At 51.8% G+C, this 21,593-nt stretch overlaps 1 protein-coding gene across 1 annotated transcript in view; it reads right to left on the minus strand.

Moving 5' to 3' along the window:
* LOC114501990 (store-operated calcium entry regulator STIMATE) overlaps window positions 1-21,593 on the minus strand; it is a 56,151-nt gene that overhangs the window by 6,153 nt on the left and 28,405 nt on the right. Inside the window, exons 2-6 of the mRNA XM_028518790.2 lie at window positions 12,167-12,215; window positions 9,859-9,954; window positions 5,917-6,038; window positions 1,073-1,185; window positions 80-157 (exon numbers count right to left, since the gene is read on the minus strand). Coding sequence (XP_028374591.1) covers window positions 80-157; window positions 1,073-1,185; window positions 5,917-6,038; window positions 9,859-9,954; window positions 12,167-12,215 — 458 coding nt within the window. The remainder of the gene's footprint in view (window positions 1-79; window positions 158-1,072; window positions 1,186-5,916; window positions 6,039-9,858; window positions 9,955-12,166; window positions 12,216-21,593) is intronic.

The following is a 21,593-nucleotide window of genomic DNA, read 5'->3' on the forward strand; positions in this document are numbered from 1 at the left end:
TTCTGTCAGACTCAAAACTCTGAACAGGAACCGGAAGGCAGGGAGCAAACTGGGGTTAAAAATGCAACATGGCACTGACGTTGACAAAGAAGGGGACGATCAGCATGACGATGGCCAGTTTCAGGTCTGGGTTTTCAATAGGATTCAGTAGGGCCACCTGCAAGGAGAAGCAGACGCAGTGAGGTGGGAGAAGCCACAGAGAAAGTGCCTGGAAGGAGGGCGGAGGGAAAACCCCGTGAGGCCCTGAGAGGGGGACTCGGCTTAGACATTCACCCCAGCACCTCATGCCCAGGGCTGCGCAGTCCCCAGGTTTGACTGCTGTGAGGGACCCCCTCAGAGACCACTCGGAGCAGCTAGTGCTTCAGACTTGGGGAGTGAGGTCATTACAGATTCTGACCACTTTCTAACAGAAACCCTGTACCCCAACCACCTCCTAAAGGACAACAGCTCTAAAAAGTCTTGGTTTATTTTCTTAAAAAGTAAAGCCCAGCCACAAATAAAGCCAAAGGATGGCCAAGCTACTTGTTTCCAAGGCCCCTCTGGCTGGTGTCATGTGGGCACATGGAGCGGGTGGGCAGCGGAGGCTTATCTGCACAGGGTGGGGAACGGGGCAGAGCACAGGGCTGAGGGGCCGGGGGAGCCGCCTGTGACCAGCTGGTGCATGTGGCACCTGAAGGCAAGGTTGAAGCACTGGCCTAGACAGGTGTGTGAAGAAAACATTTACAAATGTGAAGAACATCTGCCTGGCATTTACAGTTGCAAGGCATGAGACTAGTATCAGACAGGACTGTATTTTCATTGGATTTATATATTCCCTTGGCTTAATCTAGAGCGGACACTTGTGTCATTGAAGTGGATGGTGTAAAAAATTGACTAGTTACTCTCTTGGCAGGTAGCCAATAAATAGGTGCCACATCAGACCAACTCCACTTTGCGTACATGGAGTTAAAAAACAAAACAAATTAAGAAATTACGAAGTTGGTTTCCCAATGGGGTTGAGGTTGGGGGGTGGAAAGGGGAAAGTGCTGTCTTAGCATCCCAGGAGCTACTGAAGGAGAGACAAGAGGCAAACCTTCTTCCACTGAAGTATGAGAAGGACGATGAAGACGACAGACTTTTCAAAGACCATGATCACGATGTAAAGAGCACACTGCCCGGCCCAGGCGCCGCACTGCACAGGGTCTCCTGCAGGAGAGGACGCCCAGTCACACGCAGCCCGGACCCAGGTCAGACTGAGGCCCCACCCCGCCCCGCCCCCACAGACCCCGAGGGCCCTCACTCCCTTGCCCCACACCACAGCCCTGGCTCCACAGCTACTGAACAAGCCCCCAAAGCACCAAGAACCAGCTCAGCCCGGGCAGACTAATGTGGGTGGGTGTTTTAAACAAAATCAGAAAATTCCTAATTTGGAGACACCAGAGTGGCTTTTCTTTCAAGAGATTCTCAGATATAATAAAAAAGCACTAAAGTTAGTAAGTGCCTATTGCTGGCGCTCAGAAGAGTTGGTGCTTTTTGTCCGCTGGCAGCAGAAGCTGTGTTAAGCAAGACTGCTATTATTACCCACTGTTGGTTTTTCCATGGACTGTGCTGCTGTCCGCCCTCCCCCACCCGGGCGCGGCCGATGTTTTTGAATTATGAACGCAGCAACAACCTCCTTGTTCCCCCCACCCCCTCTCTCCCCTCCTCCCCCTTCCTGCTGCCTCAGCCCTGAAAGCAGAAATCTGACTCTGGAGGAATTCAGATTCTGTCTGGGGTAGAGCCCCCCCAAAACACCTTGGACTGGGGACAAGGAAGAAAAGTCTTCAAGGCAAGGAATGATGGGCTGTGCCTCGGGGTGGACAAAGGCCTGTGATCCTGTCAGTCACTGTGCTTGAGAAATGGAGGCACCACCAGCCCACGCTGAAGGACACCAGGCCCTGAAGTGCGTCTAGAATGTTTCAAAGGGGACTTGATGAAGGGTGGAGGACTGGCCCCTCCAGGGAAAGGACTACATCTTCAGTGACAGGAAGAACCCCCAGGCTGGTGCCCCTGGGGGGCAACACTCATCTCCCTAATGGCAGACCCAGGGGAGAGTAGCGGGGAGAGGGGAGACTGCTGGGGCTATCTGACCACAGCTGGCCAGAGGAGGAGACAGACAGTAACATTCACGGCAGGCAAAGGCCCCAGGCCAGGCTGGGAAAAGAATATGGCCCAGAGAGAAATCCCCGGCTTCTCATCTGCTGCTACGGCCAGTCCTGTCCAGGCACCAGTGCTGCGGCCCCCAGCACCGCCACAGCCTGCCACTGCATCCAGTGGAAGCACCAGGAATGCCTTTAGGCAGCGGTAATGGACACAACACCAGGCCATTCCCTTTTCTGGAAAACCTTGGGAGAAGTGTGCAGAAAGCACGCAGGGAGGCATTGCTGCTTCTTCTGAGGCCGTCTACTTTTACTTCGGGGACAACTCGAGTTTGAGCCAAGTCATTTCAGAAGCACAATCTCTCCCAGCTGGATTTTCAGTGGCATTTTGTAACTCTTTCAGTACACTATCTGACCTTACTGAGAAAAGTCCTCAAAAACAACAGATCAAAATATTTGTTAAAAACTGTTAAGTAAGGTTGGGGACAGACAGAGAGTACTGGTGGGGAGTATCGATGAGTCGGGACTGGCGTGTTTAAAAGCCAACAGACCAGGTGGCAACACTTCTGCAGCACCAAGAGGAAGCCTGCGTGCGCAGAGTGTGCACTCCCTCTGCTCTCCACCGGAGTGGCTGCCAAAAGGGGAGATGTTCCCCCTGTGCCTCCTGCTGCTCACACTGCTGAGTTTCAGAGCCACAACTCAGCTGCAGCTGCCTCTGTTTTCATTTTGATGCTTTAATAAGGAAGTTAAGGGAAAAAAGAAAACACAGTGAAAAAGGAAAAAATCAAGTGTCACCCACTGGCACACATCACTTCCTCCTGTGCACCCAGACCATGTGTGGGGACGGCTGGTTCTCATTTCTGTTTCACGTGAGTCTTGTGTTCCCTGCAGTCTCATCTTTTAAGGTCAAACAAGCCAGGCATTCTTGCTGTGTCCGCTTCTTATCACCCGGGACACCCTCGGGTGCACAGGGGCTTTGTTTTGTTGAATTACTTCCTCAGGATAAATCGCAGGCATAGGAGCTGAAGGGAGGAGCGTGCCTGTATCCAGAGAGGTTTCCCAGGGCAGTGTGAGGACAGGGACAGGCAGCAGGCCCGCAGACCTCGGTGCCTGCGGGACACAGCCCTGCTTCTAGGGCTTCTGCTGGGCGACGAGCAGCCTGTCACCACACAGCGGACACCACGTGTCGCCTGGATCCTGTCCTGCCCCTCAGGGCTGTGTGGCATTCCCCAAGTCCTGTGTTCTTGTTAGCAAGTCCATCTCCTCTTCTAGGGACCACGGAAGCACCTAGAACACACTCCCTTCTCCTTCATTTACCTGAGAAGGGGCCTACGTGGAATTATTGCCTCGAGCACAGAAGGTGGTTAATAGTTGTGGCAGGTAGCGTAATGGCCCCACAGAGAGAGCCACACATTAGTCCCCAGAACCTGTGGATGTGTCAGGTAACATGCCAGAGGGGGACAGAGGGGAATGAAGGTTGCTAGTCTGCCAACTCTAAGACAGGGAGAGTCTCCTGGAGTATCCAAGGAAGGCCAAGGTCATCACAAGGCACTTCAAGTAGAAGGAGGTGGTAGAAGGCCAGGGCGATGTGGTGGGAGAGGAACTCAACCTGCTGTTGCTGGCTCTGGGGTCAGAGGAAGGGTCCCTGAGCCAAGGAACACGGGCAGGCTTAGGAGCTGGCAGAGGCTAGAAATGGCTTCTGCCCTCGGAGACTCCAGAAGGAACTAGTCCTGCCGACACCCTGATTTTAGTCCACGAGACCCATGTTGGACCTCTGAATTACAGAGCTGTAAGATAATCAATTTGTGCTGTTTTAAACCACTAATGTTATGATAATTTGTTACAGCAAATAACAAAATTATCTGGAAACAGAAGAAATTGGTAGAAATAAAAATCAGATAACTGGGGACGCACACTATCCTTCCCCAATCTGGGGTGGGAGAACTCGGGATGGTGGTCCCTGGGAAAGGGCAGCTTCAGCAGGAGGTGCCCTGTCTCGGGTGCCAATGGCAGAGGCAGATGGCCCAAGGGCAGGGGCCAAGGCAGGCCTGATAGCTAAGAGGAAGGGGGCGTGGAAATAAGAGAGTCAAACAACCACTGCCTTCTGCCTTTCGATCTACTCTCGGGGGTGCGGAGAAAATACACTGGGAGCAGATGGTTCCACGCTGCTGGTGTATGAGGAGCAGATGTGGTGTCCACTCCCAGGTCACGGACTGGCGTGCAACTGGCTGTGGGGTGGACTCCCTCGGCACTGGCCAGCTATAGGTGAGCTGAAAGCGCTGCCTTCCAGAAGGGATCTTAACAGCAAAGAAGTAGCTACGAACACTGTTTCTGGAGGTGATGGGAGGATCAGGAACCCACTGCAGCAGCCACGAGCAACTCCCCACCCCCACCCTGGCGCTGGCTGTGCACTGGCTGAGTGAGCGTCCTGCGTCATGCAGCCACTCTGGGTGCCTCTCCTATAAACGAAGATGATGCCGCTGTGGTCAGTGTGCGCTGAGGTCCGTTTCAGTCCCCTGAGCTGAGGAGTCAGTGACTTGGAGCTCCCCAGGAGCCTCCCCGGAGCCCCAGGAGCACGTGCTGTGTGTCAAACACTATCTTAAGTCAGTGACTCATCAGGCATCAAGTGACGAGGCTAAGAAAAGCCCTCCCTGAGCTCATCTCCCCTCAGTGGAGGCAGACAACTACTAAAATTTCTAGAAATACCTCAGGCGCTCCCAGCTGGCTCCATGAACTGGCTCCCCTTTACCAATGTCAGTCCCTGCTGAGTGTTCCACCATGTAGGAGTGAGCAGCGCTTGGGCCCAGCACAGGAGGGCGGGGAGCCAGAATTCCACCCGCTTTCTTTCCCTCTCAACCCGTGTGCACCTTTCTTGGCAAAGGTCCCACCCGTGCTGCCCCCACTGAGAAACAGCCCCATCCTGTAGACAGCAGGGCCAGCTGTGAAGGTGGGAGAGAGCTGCTGTCCCCCTAAACCCTGAGGCCTGAATCACTAGGCGATGGCAAGACCCAGAGACAGCACCTCTCACCGGTAGCCCTGCTGAGGCCACATCTGGCCATTTTTCTAGGAGGACAGAGTAGAAGGTGCTGCATTTGTGCCCAGAACTAGCGCACAGGCAGCTTCCTGCCTGAGCTGTATCCCACGGGGTCTGACCAGATGTGCGGGGTCAAAGCAGGGCCAGCATCTGTAAGTTGCTGAAGTTCTACCTCTGTGAGTGAGGCTGGAACTGGTGTCCTTGGTGACTACGTGTGTCAGATGCTGGCTGGGGGGCCAGCCCATAGTTAGGAGGCAGCAAAGCGACTTGGTCCCAGGGGGATGGACCCTCCCAGCCCTGACTTTTCAAGCCCCAGTAATAAAATGGCCCAAACACAGGACAAGCACAGACATGCAGTACAGAGGGGCAGCTCCCCACTGAGCACCCGCCAGACCAAGAGTCACCCCCATCTCTCTAATGAGGTGGGCAGCTCGGTCGAGTTAGGTGGCCTCATGACCCTGTAGGTGAGGCCACCAACGCCCTCTGGTGGTTGTTCCCCCTCCCTGCATCTAGGGTGTCTCCTGCTACCAAGGCAGGAGCCAAAGCAGTGAGGCAAGCACCCACAGGCCTTGGACATGGGGCACTTTGACACTAGCAAGAGGATGGCGCTCAGGCCCCAGAACAAGCTCCTTCACTACAGAAGAGACACCCACCAGCTCCTGAACCTTCTCTGCATCCCGGGCTTGGAGGGCTGTACGGAGCGAGGAGCAGAGCTCCCTCCAGGAATCCCCCTCCACGCCCCGTCCAGTGTCCATGGTACGTTACCATATTCGCCAAAACGCAGGGACTCCCATTGCTGCCACTCCACCAGGACGCTGATGGCACGCACACCCACGTAGATGAGCAGCATGCCCACGGTGGCGTCCAGGAGGAAGTTGATGAGGTACCTGTGAGGAGAGGGCACGGTGGCATGATCAGGGAGCACTACCAGGGAGCAAGAGCCCCTGAGTCGGGCCCTGTGTGCTTATCAGTGCCAAGGTCAGGGCTGATGACCGGACACTTTGTTTGGCCGTGTTCAGGGGGAGTGGGGGGCTTGGGGGCTTGTGATGTGCCTGTGCAAAAGGCCGCAGTGCTCACCTCTGTGAGGCCTCCCCACACAGTGTGTGGACACTCTTCAGGGGCTGGACAACTTAGGGAGGGGTACAGGAGAGAGAGAAACAAACTTGAAAGACCACAAGTGTTCCTGCCCAAAGAAAACGCAACACAAGACAGAGTGGCTGGAAGCAGCCATGCAAGTCAGCAGGGAAACAGAACTGATGAAAAGACCTGCTGCTCCGTGTCAGTGCCGCTGCACCACAGCAGCTCAGGGAGTGGCCTGGGCTTCTTAGACCAAAGAGGGCAGGGCCTCATGGCCCTCATTCATCCCTGTGCTTTCAAGCCTGCCATGGAGGCAAGTGCAGGTCAGTACTTCTGAAGAGAGAGCTTTACTTCCCATGGAAAAGGCACAATCACGGAGGAAGGGGAGGAGGAGAGGCAGAAGTGCATGCCCACCATGACTGTGTGTTCTCGTAAGCTCTGTTTCCACCTGCCTGACACACACTCCTCTCCTTACCAAGGAAAGGGCTCTGGCCCACTGGCCCCCTCTTGAAGGCCCTGTACCAAGATCTCACTGGGTCCCACTGAACACAGGCCCTAACTCTCCAGAGAGCAGGAGACAAGCAGTCACTAGGTCAGGTTCTAGCCCTCTCAGATGCCACGGCTTAGAATCTCCCCAGAGTAGCTCCGGACACCAGAGACCATGGACCACCTGCAGTGCTTTCTAGATACTGAGGCTTCAGGCATTTTATGCAGAGTCAGCCCCCACCCCAAGGCCCAGACTTTGACAAGGGGCATAGCCCTTGGACACCAGAGGGTGCACACTCTGCTCTGTGGGGTCAGGGACCTGGAGTGGCAAGAAAACCAAAGGGAGGAACAGCATTTTCTCCCGCCTGCCCTTCCTCTTTAAAATCACAAGGGGTCACTCTCAGACCAGATACGGAAGGAATAGCAACTGCTTTCAGATCATTTCTCCACGGTCACTGCTGGGCTCTGGCCCCAGGCGATGCTGTTCTTAGATACTTGGTTTCAAGTGGTTCTCACATGTGAGCCCCATCCTAACACACAGACAGGCGTACCTCAGTTTATTGTGCGTTACAGATGTTGATTTTTTTTTTTAACAAACTGAAGACAAGATCTTCCACTAGCAAGATTACCACACACTTTATTGTGATACTTGCTTTGTTGTGGTGGTCTGCATTAGAACCTGCCATACCTCGGGTATGCCAGCACGTGTGTTAGCTCACTCATTCCCCCACCGAATATTTATTTGAGCCTACAGTGTGCTGGGCCTTGGGATAGAGAGAGAATGCTCTGTACTCTGAACCCAGCGCAGGTGAGGTGCTAGGGCAGACAGGTCAGTATCATATGGGCCCAGCAGCCAGAATGGCTGAGTTCAAATCCCAGCTCCATCACTTGTTAGCTGTGAGCTATATAATTTCTCTGTGCCTCAGTTCCCCAACTACAAATGAGGACAATCCGAGTATCAGTATTGCAGGGCTGTTTGAAGATAAAATGAGTCAATAAATATAGACAGCGCCTGCCACACAAGAAGCAAGCACTATACCATTGTGTTCTTAGAATCACAGACCCTCAGCATCACCGAACCCTGGATGTCAAAAAGCTCAGCTCACACCCAAAGCAGCGTTCCCAGCACAGGGGACCCCTGATGCCACCCACAGGAAGCAGCTCATCCCCCTCTGTTTGTAAGTTTCTCCTCTTCTAGGTCTGCAGACTCCCAAGGTGCAGACCTAGAAGACCTAGGTCCAACACAACCCTGACTCCCTCTGTAAAGTCACAGAGCAAAGCAGTGGTGGGCTGGAATAGACCCCAGTGCGGCACCTGCCCTTCCTCAGGGAGCAGCGCCTCTCACAACCCAGAGACACCTGCTCCCCTCCTCCTCTCCCACCAAGCGGCTCCTGAACCTGCTGCTGGAGCTCTCCAGTCTTCCCGAAGTTTTAATGACAATATCCTCCATCTGCACTATTAACATCTTCACTGGGAAGCGCCCCTGCTGTTTTCAATGGCACTGTCCTCATCATCTGATGAAACCTTTGGAGTGATCCCGAGGACCTGGCAGGACACACAGGACAAAGGCGGGAACTGAGGCTCAAAGAAGGTAAGCCACCTTCCCACAGTCTGGCCTCTCGGTCACCACCTGACATTCATCTTGAACCTTTTCTTCTCCAGGCCCAGCACTCACGATCTGTCAACAGCTCCTTCTCTATCCTGGTTGTGATGCAGTGTGTTAATGTCCTGCTTAAAGCTGTATCATTCATATCTCTCTTTCTTTAGATATTATTTATTTATTTTTAAAGAGAGGGGAAGGGAGGGAGAGAGAAAGAAACATCGATAGGTTGCCTCTTGCATGTCCCCAACCGGGGACCTAGCCTGCAACCTAGGTATATGCCCTGGCTGGGAATCAAACTAGTGACCTTCTTGTTTGTGGGATGATACCTAACCCACTGAGCCACACCAGGCAGAGCCATAACCATCTTCCCTGTGAATGCAGGAACCTTGATGTAGCTAAGGCTATACCAGGAACTAAGCTTTCTCACCCCAGCGCCTCTGGGGTGCAGAGCTGGCTCTCAGACTATATCTTGGCCAGCAACATCAAGATGATTCACCGGAAGATGACATGAGCTTGCTGCTGGGCTCGAGGACTGAAAGGACGAGGCGCTTCCCTAACCATCTCCCCTGTGAGACCATCACCCTCCGGTCCCTGCTTTGGGGTTGGACATAAACATTCAAACAGATCACAGTCTATCCAGGTCTTACTTAAGGGGAGACCCTGGGGAGGAGACCTCACAACTTCTTAAGTCTGGACCTAGACTACATCTAAAAACTGCACACTGTCACCCAAAAAGAGAAGCTTAAAAGAATCTTCCAGTCCAAGTGATCTTAAATACATCATAGACCTCTTGGCAAGGGGCTCACCAGCCTTCTGCCCCACTCTCCTACAGAGGCAGGGCAGGATGGAGGGCATTTCAGGCAGAGGGACATGGACAAAGGCACAGGGGCAGGAGACAGCGGCAGGTCTGAGAGCCACCAGGAGTAGCCCACCACAGCTGAAGTGCCAAGTCTGAGCCAGGAAGGAGCAAGATGAGGTCAGGGGAAGGCAGGTGAGCCTCCTCTTCCACTCCATCTGCTAAGCTAGGCGCCATTTGGGGGCTGTCAGCAGGGGGCACTGCATATCATGGCCCCGCTGGGGTTTCAGGCAGGCTGGTCTGGGGGCTGTGTGGAAGGCACACTGCACTGACAGGGTGGAACAACTCCTGGTCTTTGGGTCAAGAGGTCAATGATAGTCAATAATGGCTTTGACCCTGAGTGGCTGACACCACAGAGAAGCCCCATGTGTGCTGTTCCAGCAGAGACAGACACTCCTTCAGGGCATTATGCTGCCCAGCCAGGAGCTGCTCTGAAGCTGGAGACATAAGGGTACTAACAAACCAAGACACAGAACTCTGATTGGTTGGCAGAAAGCCAGCGCACAGGGCCACTGTCACCAGGTGTCTGAGCTCAGAGGCAGCACACATGGGATGGGCTCTCGGAAGAGCACAGAGGACAAAGGCAAGCTGCCCCACCCCCAAGCTGGAGGAACGGGGCTGCCGCAGGCAGCTCCACCTCCAACCATGGGGTGGGGGTGTTAGTGCTCAGACAGGAATCACTTACAGGGAACAAGGGTCCTCTTCAGTGAGATCTGCTAGGTACACATTTGCAAAGTGGATGAACAGCATTCCTATGGCTTGTTTGGAAGTGTCTAAAAACCTGCACAAAATAGAATCAGTACTTGTGAGCACACTGACAGGAGGGTAATATTCAATTTAGGGAAAATGTTACATTTGAAGTAGAAAAAAGCCACTGGGAGGTCCCAACTTCCAATTACCAGCCACCTCTCCCCCAGGCATCAGTACTACCGTATTTTGCCATGTATAATGTGCACACACGTTTTTGACCTAAACTTTCAGGGAAAAAATCTTTCGTTTAAATTTTTTAGTTCAATTTTATTTATTTATATTTAGATACTTGTTTTTTGGTATTATAAAGGAATTTTAGCATTTATTTTTGAACATATTACGGTACAAGAAATTTTATATAACAAATAATTACAAAACACATGAACAGACACAAGGTGTTTCAGGCACTACCCATGTAGAATGTGCACCGGTATTTTTCCCTCAAAAATTTGGGCAAAAAAGCACACAGTCTACATGGCAAAATACAGGTAATTCAGGCTTGGAATTTCAGCTATCTTTCAAAAGCTTCAATAATATTGCATTGAAGTCCCTAAAAGACCACTGATTAATAACATAAAGCATGGGCAAAAGTAGGTTTACAGCCGTTCATATGGAACATAGTACAATAACAAATAAATAATAACACAAGAATAAACTCTGTTTTGCCTATTCACAACTGTAAACCTACTTTTGCCCCACCCTATATGTTTAAACACACTGAACACACATTTAAAATATGTTTTGCTTGTTCATTTCTTTGTTACTTCAAAATGAAATGCTCGATCCCAGCTTTGTGATGGAGTCCGAGGCGCCTGTTTGACACTCACAGCGCGGAGCTGAGGAAGTGATGTGCAAAGCTAACAAGACCTGCACAGATCCAGGGTGGCAGAGGAAGGCCCGAGCCACTGTCAGCTGCTGCCACCTAACAGTGGGCTGGATTGGAGGTGGCAACCTTTTGGTGTTAAGGGTCAGAGACGAAATGTTTCAGACTTTGTGGACCGCTGTTCTCTGTAGCAATTACTCAGCTCTGCCACTGAGCCTAAAGCAGCCACAGCTGCTGCCACCCCTGTACACTAGATCCATAGAAACACAGTGAGCCAGGCCAACCCGTGAGCTAGTGAGCAATCGCCTGCCAAACCCTGGGCTAGATGACAGGAGTTTCAAAAAGGAAAAAAACCAAGGTCACTAGTGTTTGGGACACCCTGTGTCATTTCCTCCACCCACACCTATCCGCATCATAGGAACACGGTGAAAATGTGGGGCCTTCGGTTTCTCCTCTGCCCCGAACACCTAGAGACAACCTGTGGCTTGCGGCTGAGGAACCTCTGAATTGTGGTCATGTCTCCAGGGACCCAGGCTGAGCACACAGAGCAGGGCAGGGCCACTGAAGGGGGTGCTGAAAGGGCCCACAGGCAGCGGACATCAACCATGGGGTCTCAGGACTGGAAGAGACCTTAGAGATAATCCAGACCATCCCTGTGATCGAGGGTTGAGAACTGGTTCCTAAAATCATGGCAAAGTAGGAGTCACCAAAGGGCGACGTGTATGAAACACAGCCCGCTCCAATTCTATGCCCTCCCTAGGTGCCCCCCGGCCCAAGCTCGAAACCCGGATTTGAGAGAAACCGATTAGGAGAAAGTAAAAAGAGAATTGTGAACATCTAGAAATAATACATTAAAGATCAATCAAGCACGTACATAGCATTTTATAAAGAGGCCTTTATCACAGGGGTGTATGAGAAGTTTTCTGGGGGTGGGGGGGATGGCTGTTCTGTGAGGGCGGGTGCCAGCCTACGGCAGCCCCAGAGAGACGGCTTCCTGTGCACATCATGTCGTCCTGGAGAGCTGCTCATCTCCTTGCAAGTGACCCCTTACTTTTTGGAGATTTATGTATAGAAACAGTGTCTGAAGGAAGGAAAACCTGCCACCCTAGGGTCAACCCAGGAACAAAAAAAGACTAGTTTTGGGGAGAGGAGCATTTACACAGTGTATTTGACTACTCTCCAAATTTAGGTTATTTTTTGTACATGCATACAGACTATAGAACACGAGGCGTTAACAAAATCGCACAGAGCCTTAACCAAAGGAGCCTGGAGCACTGTGTTATGTTCCATCTTCTAAACTTGAACACTAGGGTGACGATGGAATAAAGGTAGGGCTCAACATTTACCTGAGAAATATAAACTCTTCCGTATAATACACAGTCAAACACATTCTAGGAATGAGTTAATACTGTATGCCTACCATATCTTCCATGGACGTCTTTCATGCTTTGGTTCTCTGAAGCGTTTGACTGAAAGAAAAGACAGACATTCAGTAGCTTTCCACAGTGATAATAAAGCAAAATGCATATAACAAGTTGAGTTTACAATGTCAGGCGAAGGTGCTCGCTCTTTTACTATGTGACAAGGCACAATAACACGAGGGTCCCAGAGGCCCTCTACTGCTGCCGACCAGTACAGACTCTTCCGCACAGGGCACTTAGGAAGAAGGACTCCTCCCAATGTGTGGAAAATTGCATTTTCCTTTCTCTGTGACAAGGCTCTCTGAGGTAGGGACTGGGAACCACAAGATGGGATGTAGCTACTTCTCACTTGAGGATATGCTCTGCCCAGCAACTAATCCACCCACGCACCCAGAGGTTCACTGGGTGCTGCTCCCAGCCCGGCACTGAAGAGAGGCAGGCAGGAGGGCAGGCACATAACCACATGCGTGGCAAGTGCTAGAGAAGAGGTGAGTCTGAGGCAGAGTGAAGGCTCAAGGGAAGGATGACCAGCCTGCTCGCCTGGAAGAAGGGTGCCAGTCAGGAAAGGCTTCCCTGATGAGGTGAAGGTCCTGCGGGCTGATGAGGAGGAAGCTGAGATGGACCAGGGAGGGGAGAGAGCTGCAGTCTGGCAGAGCACACACCATGAGCTCATAGGTACAGGGACACAATGTGGCAGAGTGTGTCTGGCATAAGACAGACTGAGCAGGGGCTACATGAGGGAGGGTCCTAAATGCCAGGAGGAGTCTGGACTGAATCCTGCAGGGAAAAAAAAAGATGAAAGGTGCTAAGCAAAATCAAAGACATGGTGTGAATCATGTTTTAGAAAAGTGACTCTGAGTTGGGTTCCTGGGGGTGAAGAGGACTGAGGGAGGACGCCGGCTGTGTCTCGGCACCAGGCAGAGGTACTCCCAGTGGCCGAACAGCCAGCACGCTGGGTGCTCATTCAGCAACAGCCCGACCTCGGAGGCAAAGGACTCCCCAGACTGACACCATCACCTTGGGCCTGCAGACACATCCATTAGAACAGAGGGAAACAAAAAGCTTCTTAGTGTCCTGTCTTCCACTGACGCTCCAGGCAGACTGTTTCCACGAGGATTCTATCTACTAAAACAAGCATGGCAAGTGTGCGTGTGTGATGTCTTCCCACACCAAAGTACGGAGGAAGCAGCAGATAGGGAGGCAAGCCCAGGGAGGATGCCATGTTCCCACCAGTGGCAGCAAAGAGTCAACTCTGGCAGAGTCCTGAGCTGCTGAAGTGTGTGCGGGAGGAGGAGCAGGCAGACGGGGAGGGAGACAACGGCACTCACATTAACAGACCCTGCTTCTCTAGGTGAACACGGGCGGTCCGCATTCTGCAAAGCAAGGCTGTCTGTACACAGAAATAAAGTCAGTCTGGTGTTTAGAGAGACATTTTGATAGAAACCAAAATGCAAGTGGAATTGTAAGATGGTGTCATTCTGTTGACACATCACACATGCAAAACATCAACCACGCTGAAGAATCTGGAACTGAGGCCAAGAGGTTCTGCTCGCACAAACGGCTCTCCAGGCAGGAGGCCTCCTCCCCACAGGCACCCACATCTCCCTGAGCGGCTGGGGTCTCAGGAAGGAGGGGTGGAGGATGCTGGGCCAGCGCAAAACCGTGTAGAAGGGAAGCCTCTGGTCAGGGCTGGATCCCTGTCATCCCGTCTGTTGTTCTGCCACAGAGGAATCTGCCCCCATCAGCACAACACAATAGACATCAAAACGCGTCCCAAGGAGAAGTTCCCCCTCCCTTAGGAGATACACGCTGAAGTATCTGAATGGCTGCAATTTACTGTCAAATGGTGTAGGAGAAAAACTATATAAGCCATAATGATATATAATACACATATAAATGGCATAATTATAATACATCATATTCTATCAGTTATATTAATATGACATATACTATATAGAGAGAAGCAAATGTGGTGTTATGGCCAAATCATGTCTCCCCTCCCAAGTCATATGTTAAAGTCCGACCTACCCCAGTACCTCAGAATGTGGCTGTGTTTGGATACAGCACCTCAAAGGAAGTGACTAAGGTAAAATGAGGGCATACAGGTCTCCTTAACAAGAGATGAGGACACTCACAGAGACTGAGGGGGAACCATCATACGAGCACCCAGTGAGTGAGAAGGCGTCCATCTGCAGGCCAGAGAGAGAGGGGAGGCCTTAGAAGGAACCAAACCTGCAGACACCCAGACCTGGGACTTCTGGCTGCCAGAACTGTGAGCAAGTAAGTTTGTTGTTTAGGCCATCCATCTTGTGGTATTTTGTGATGGTGGCTTTAGCAAACTAGTACATGTGGCAACAGTAATTGGTGAACCTAGATCAAGAATATTGGGGTATTCCTTAAATTGTTAGACTGTTTGGTTAGTCTAACACTTTTTGCGATAAAACACTGGGAGGAAAACATTCTAGAAGAATGCACTAGGGCGGCCATTTGGGGGCCATCTGGCAACATCTATCAAAATTGTACCTGCGCAGACCCCTTTAACCTGCCAGGTACGTGCTCCACAGGTGTTACTACAACTTGTGCTGAGATGTACAGGGAGTTTCACTGTAATGTTGTCATAACAAAAGACCCAGAGAGAAACCATTGCCTGTCAACACACGTCACAGCGCAACACAACACAAGGCAGTCACTAAAAACAAGGTGAATCTGTGTGAGTTAATATGGGAGGAATTCCAAGTTATATTAATTGCAGAGCAACATGCCTACCATGATTCTGTTCATATCCATTTTAAAGGACATATATTTATGCTCTGGCACCATGCACGCTTTTTTCCCCCTAGAAGGATACATGAGCATCAATAAGGGCTACCTTTGATGAAAGGAATTATCAGTTGAGGGGTAGACTTTTTATGTCATTGTGAATGGTTTAAAACATTATTCTACATTCACATTGCTTTTATTTCAAAAATTCAAAAATAAAAGACAAATCTGTGTCAGAGACTTGCACTAATGTAGCAGAGTGGGACATGGGAGAAGCAGAGTGGCCCACAGCTGGGCTCTGGACAAGTGAGGGGAAGGATGGAGTGTGTGTGCCACTCGTGCGCAGGCAGCAGCCCCACACAGCAGTGCCCGAGACAGAATTCAGGCTGGATTCAGATTCTGCTCAAGAGCACAAATGGGGCTCCTGCCATCTACCACAGCCTTTCCCTAGAGTATGTCAGAGTCTAAAAGTCTTTTGTTTTTAATTAAAGAAGAAACATTAAAAGAGTTTTTCTACACCTAACATGGTAGGAGAAAAAACCCCAGAAAAATTCATTTGTCTGTCTAGTCATTTTTATTGGAGGGCCTGCTGCCTGACAGGCCTATTTGGCTGGAGATGAAACACAGACTCCTCACCGTCCTCGCATTCTGTTGGGGGTGGCAGAGATGGAGTGTGTCAGACTGTGCCCAGTGACACTAAGGCAGGAGAGAGGACTGGGAAGTGGGGTTTGGCACCGCCGATGAGGGGCTGTGGATGAGGAGGTCTGGAAGAGAAGGGGTATGTGGGACAGGAGGGCCAGGGCAAGGGCCCCGCCTTTGCCTGCCCTGACCTGGGGGAGGCAGCAGCATGGCTGTGGCCCACAGCCACACAGGCTCCCTGCAGGCTCAGCGCAGCTGCTGTGCTGAGAGTAGCCTGAGGGGGTACCGGTGGAAACAGTGAGACCGGTTAGAGACCACCAAATAAACCCAGGGCCGAACAACAGGGGCTGGGCTGGGACGGCAGCAGGGGAGGGTGCTGAGCAGCCGGATCTGGTTGTATCTAGAACACTGCACTGACAGAGTTTACCGACAGCGTGGTTGTCGGCGTGAGAGAGAACAGCCAGGAAAAGCTACTCCAGAGGTGGGAATACGCACTGTCCCCCGCATTTCTTTTGTTTTGGTGGTGGCGGTGGCACTTGGGTGGTGTCAAAGTGGGGAGACACAGACCTCTCTGCAGGTGACAAACAACTGCTGTCCGAGCGCCTGCCGACCGGGGCGCCAGGCCACAAACGGAAAGGCTCACGGAGCGGCTGGGGCACAGCCCCAGACAGCTGATCTTTTCATGACAGACGGCAGACAGTACTTCTACAGGATGGAGGGAACTCAGACGGAGCACGAGGCCAAACAAAGCGCAATCCGTCCTCTCTGATACTTACTTCTACAACGCGTCCCGGAAGCGGGACGCTGGCGGAGGAAGCAGCAGGAACAGCGCAAGTGCAGGTCACAGGGACACCAGAGGGGAACCGGAGGCTGCGGGGCAGTGCCTGAAAGGGCCCCTGGGGGGAAAGGAGGCGGGAGAGTGTGGGGACAGGAAAGGGGGCCTGTGGGGGTGGCATGTAGCACACAGCTTGTTTCACTCCTTAATGGTGCAGGGCACCACCGCCTCCAGGAGGAACAGGCTGCTGAGCAGGCTCTGACTTCATGAACACATCCTGAAGGCAAGCAGGGGGTCCAGTCACCCCTCCAAGGGAGCGGTGTGGTCCAAATCCAGGCAGACATGGCTTGGGGTCCTGTCTCTGCTACCACCTAGCTATGTGTTAAAAAAGAAGGGGCTGGAAGTGTGCAGCTATGACCTGCCAGGCTGGCATCAGGGTTAAACGGGAGCCAACAAGGGAAGGGGCAGGCACAGAACCTGTGCTCAGGCAAGCAAACCACACCCTGCGTCCCTGTCCTGGACCCTGTTTCCCTCTCCTCTCTGTGTCCACTCTACCCAGTCCAGGGCTGAGATACCCCATCCCGGGCTCTGGTCCCTAAGAAGTTTGTGACCTTGGGTCTGCCAGTCGCAACCTGATTCTCTACCCCTTCCTGTCATACCCACAGGCAGCTGGGGGGAGCGGGGCTGGAATGCTAATATAAGGGGTGCAGAACAAGGTTCAGAATGGGATGTAGGCTGAGAAGCCCCCATGCCCCCCACAAGCCTAGTGGGGGTGGGGGGGCTGGAAAAAGCAGCAGCACAACTACTGAAAATTATTTTGCATATCAATAATAGCAGGCTGACTTCACCTTAATGCTGAACAGTCTGCTTAGGCCAGGGAGATGGGCAGGACTTTGACCTGTGATGTAACTGGGAGGCAGTTCCCCCAGTTACAGAGCCTGCACCAGAGCTCACAGACTGGTTTACTACAGGCCACGGGGCCACACCTGCCTGGACTAACCACAGCAGCCTAGAAAGGCTGAAAACTCGGGAGTGCTGGCAGGTGTAGCCGATTGTGGGAGGAGTCGGAGAGGGGGCTAGGGAGGAGATTCCTGGCTGGGATTTAACCAAAAAGGCAGGCTGTCATGTGTGGCAGGACCTTGTGGGGCCATGTGGGTAAAGGGGGTGCAAGGACTCTCACTGGCCAGCCAGGAGGAGGTGTCACCCACTTTTGGATTAAGAACTGGAGATCTCAGCAACACAGCTGATGGTGCTGGGAACCCAGGGAGGCCTGCCTGGCCAAGCACAGATTCCTGGGAGGAACCGGGGGAAGTGAGAGGCGGACTTCTGTTTTTTCTTCTTCTGGAAGGCAGTACTCCTGACTGGCGTGCTCTGAGACTGGCCTGACTGGGCAAAGTCGGGGGTGGGGGGCAGGACTGTGTGTGTTTGTGGGCGTTCAAAGGGAGTGGGACTTAATGGCAAATTTCCGCCATTACTCTAAAGCTGTACAACTTTTAATTAAATAATTCCTTTCCTTTTTACCAAACTCTGGCATTGAGAGCCACCGTTTTTATTGGCAGTGAGGAAAGAAAGAGCCAGAACAAAAGACCCACAGGGGGTTTCTGTTTCACTAGGAAGGTCCTAGGATCCCAGCCCTGCTCTCCTCTTGCCACAACCACCCATCCCCTCCCCCACCACCTGGGCTCTGAGTGAATATATGAATATATGAAGTATATAAAATTCAGAGAGTACATTCTTTTGTTTAGTGTTGCATGGTATATGTATCTTTTTCGATCCCTTACCCTTTAACTTTACACTTAAGGTAGTTCTACTGTAAGCAGCATATGGGTGAGTTTTTACCCCCAAAATCTGATTGGCAATTGTAGTGGGTTGAATGGTGGTTCCCCAAAAGATATGTCTGAATCCTCACCTACAACACCTGTGAATGTTACCTTATTTGGAAAAGTCTTTGCAGACATAAATGAGACCTTGAGAAGACATCATCCTGGATTAGCCAGGTGCGCCCCAAACCTAAATACAAACATCCTACGAGATAGAGGAGAGGAGAAGACATGGGGGAGAGGAGGGGTCCCCGTGACGACAGAACACTGGACCGGTGCAGCCACAAGCCCAGGAACTCCTGAAGGGCACAGACTGGGGGAGACGAAACTCCCCCCTGTGCTGCGGGAGGGAGTGTGGCCCTGCCCACACCTTCATTCTGGCTCCTGGGCTTCTAGAACTGACAGTCAGTTTCTGTTGTATTAAGGCAAGATATGATTCTCTGTTATGACATCCCTAGTGGACTAATATGGCATATTTTTCTCTTTCGTAACAAAAATTAAAGGAGTATAAAAACATACTAGGTAAGAAGTCTCCCTTTCATCTGAAATCCCAGTCCGTTTCCCTTCTGAGGACCAGCCACTGTGACCGCGATCTCGTGTGTCCTTCCGGACACAGGGGAGGCGAGCACAGGGATGGAGGGGTGCTCCCTGAAAGAGAGCTGGATGGTCGCGAGGTTCACACAGTCGGACCCTTGCTGCTCTCGCTGAAACTGCCCCCGTGGTTTAACCTGCGACACACGAGGCTCTGTCTCTTTTACCAGAGGCTACACGGTATCCCCTGGCATGGCTGTGCCACCTCTGAGTCACTCTACAAGCACTGCTGCAGTGACTGTCCTTGCTGTGTGCCACCTCCGCCTGTGTGTGTACAGTCCTAGTGGTGGGCTTGCTGCATCAGGTGTGACAGCTGCTTGTCACACTGCTCTCCTCATAAGCTGCAGCATTTCCCCACATCCTGCCAGCACGCAGTGTTGGTGAACCTTCTTGCCCTGACAATCTGACTCTTGAGAAGGCTGTCTCAGCATGGCTGCAGCGAGCACTAACCAGGTCACTCAGGTGCCAGGGCACCTGCAGGGCTGTGCCACCCACCAGCTCAGGTGGGGTTGGCAAGGCTCCCACCTGCCCTCCTCTTTGGCATACACCCTTGGCCCCTCCTGCTCTGGCCCTCAACTCACACCCTTCCCTGGGGGTACCCCGGCACAGTGCTCACTTCTCTAGAAGTTTCATGCTGTTGGTGCCATACAGTGGGAGGCAATTGCAGATTATCTCATTCTATCCATCTGTTTCCCACCAGCAGCTGTACCACTAACTAATTGCTCAAGTGACGCTGTCGCTTGGTTTTGCACACGCCTCTCTTGGTCAGCATCTAGAGGCAGGGGCCAGGCACCTAGGTCACAGTCCTCAGAGCCTTGCCTGGCTGGTGCTCCCCACGAACTGAATGCACGGTGGGGGAAAGCTGGGATTTTACTTGGATTTTTTCCTTTTACATCACAAGGAAGAAGACATAAAAAAAGTGGTGTTCAGAGTCAAATTATAGGAGCTGGAAGGAAAATAATTTCCACATAGTACCTGCAGTCTTATTTAGAAACTGAGTCAAAAAACCACAACTCTTTTGAGATTAAACCACACAATTGAGGAGAGCAGTCTGGTTGGCAGTGGGCACAGCCTGAGAGAAGCAGAGTTATGAGGAATGAAAGAGGTTGAAGAAGCTCCTAACTATCAGGGGAAGAGAAAGAAAGGCTTGCAGCTGAATAAAGACAGGGTAAACTGGGATTCTGCAGACTTAGGTACCAGGTGGTGCCAGTCCCTTGAGCCCCTCCTTTTCTGACAGCATTTCCCAAACCAGCACAATTCGATCTGGTGGGAAAATCACCCCCTGCTGAGGATAAAGTACAGGAAGAGGCTGTGAACCCAGCAGGGCTCTTGGCAGAGAGCTCCCTTTGTCATGAAAATCCACCAAGGCAATTAAATTACAATGCAAAATGTGTGAAATATTTGTATTCTTATGTCTAAAGTGTAATCTTAAAGCAGGAAGCGGATTACAGACACACAGTAGGCACTTTAGTGTCTCAACACTTCAAAGAGTGATAGAACAGTCTTCCCCGGTGTGGTTCAGTTGGTTGGAGCGTTGGCCCACACTCCAAAAGGTTGTGGTTTTGATTCCAGGTCACGGCACATATCTAGGAAGTGGGTTTGGTCCCCAGGTGGGGTGCATATGGGAGCAACCAATCCATGTTTCTTTCTCACATTGATGTTTCTCCCCCGCCCAGGATCAATACACATATTTTAAAAAATTAAACAAAAAAATGTGACACAACAGATGTGGCACCACCTTGGACGGCCATGCCTCACGAGCTATGGGAAATCAGAGTCACAAGCTCTTTCCTGGGACCACGAAACCACGGGTCTCTGTGTGAGGTCATGAGCCTCAGGAACAGGAACAGCTTCCTCGCCTCTCAGGGTCAGGTTGCCTGAGACCATGAGCCCGGGCCAGAAGTCTGTATGCTTTCTTATTTGTCCCTGGAGAAAATACTCTCCTGCCAATAACCGGGAGCCAGAAAAAAAAACAAAAACAAAAAACAGTCTTGGAGCCTTGTGCCCAGCGATACGCTGCTGACCTGGACCACACCCCTGCTGGCCTGACTTCTCAAGCTGTACCACAGGCCAGTGCCTCATGCAACACAGGCTTCCCGCTAGGGTGACAAAACTCACTGGGCCCACGGCAAGCAGTCCCTGCCCCAGCTCAATAGCAAACCTGGCTGCAAAGCAGCCACCAGTGGTGCCAGCTGGGCATCGGCTCATAAACCAGGCAGTCTGGACTCTGGGTCAGGGCCAGAAGGGTCCTTGAGGATCCAGCCCACTTAGTGGGAAGGGTGGCAAATTGGTGGGGGAAAAAGTGACTTGTTCAGGATCACCAGTGGAGCTGTGACGAAGTCGAGTCACCTGAGACAGGCCTCTTTCTAGTAGGCACAGGCTTGACCAGTGACCTTAAACCACGCCTTGCTGGTTTTGTGAGCCCAGGACCTCAATCCCAAAGGGCAGAAACTATCCTGGGGGTTGAGCAAATCCACCCTGACTGCCGGAAGCAGCAAGCAAGGGAAAACCCAGAAATGTTTCCGCACTTTCCCTAAGTATAAATAAATGATCATCTCTACAGCCAAGCCCCATCCCTAACCTCCTTAGAAGCCCCAGAGGTACCCAGTTTTTTTTAAGGCAGAGGAAAAATCCCAGAAGACACTGAGGCAGCCTGCTGGTTGCCTCCCCTGTACCCACCCTCCAAACTCTTCCTTACTGAGGGAATTCTCTCAGGTAGCCTGCAGACTGCAGTTCCAGTGCCAGGCCCCACCAGCTGGGTGTGGCCATCTAAGTTCTGGTCTATGAGAGTTTTAACCTCAGGCTGGGCCACTTTTCAAGGAGACATTAAGAGCCAGGTGA

This window comes from Phyllostomus discolor, chromosome 7 (assembly GCF_004126475.2).
Source record: "Phyllostomus discolor isolate MPI-MPIP mPhyDis1 chromosome 7, mPhyDis1.pri.v3, whole genome shotgun sequence".
Lineage (NCBI taxonomy): Eukaryota > Metazoa > Chordata > Mammalia > Chiroptera > Phyllostomidae > Phyllostomus > Phyllostomus discolor.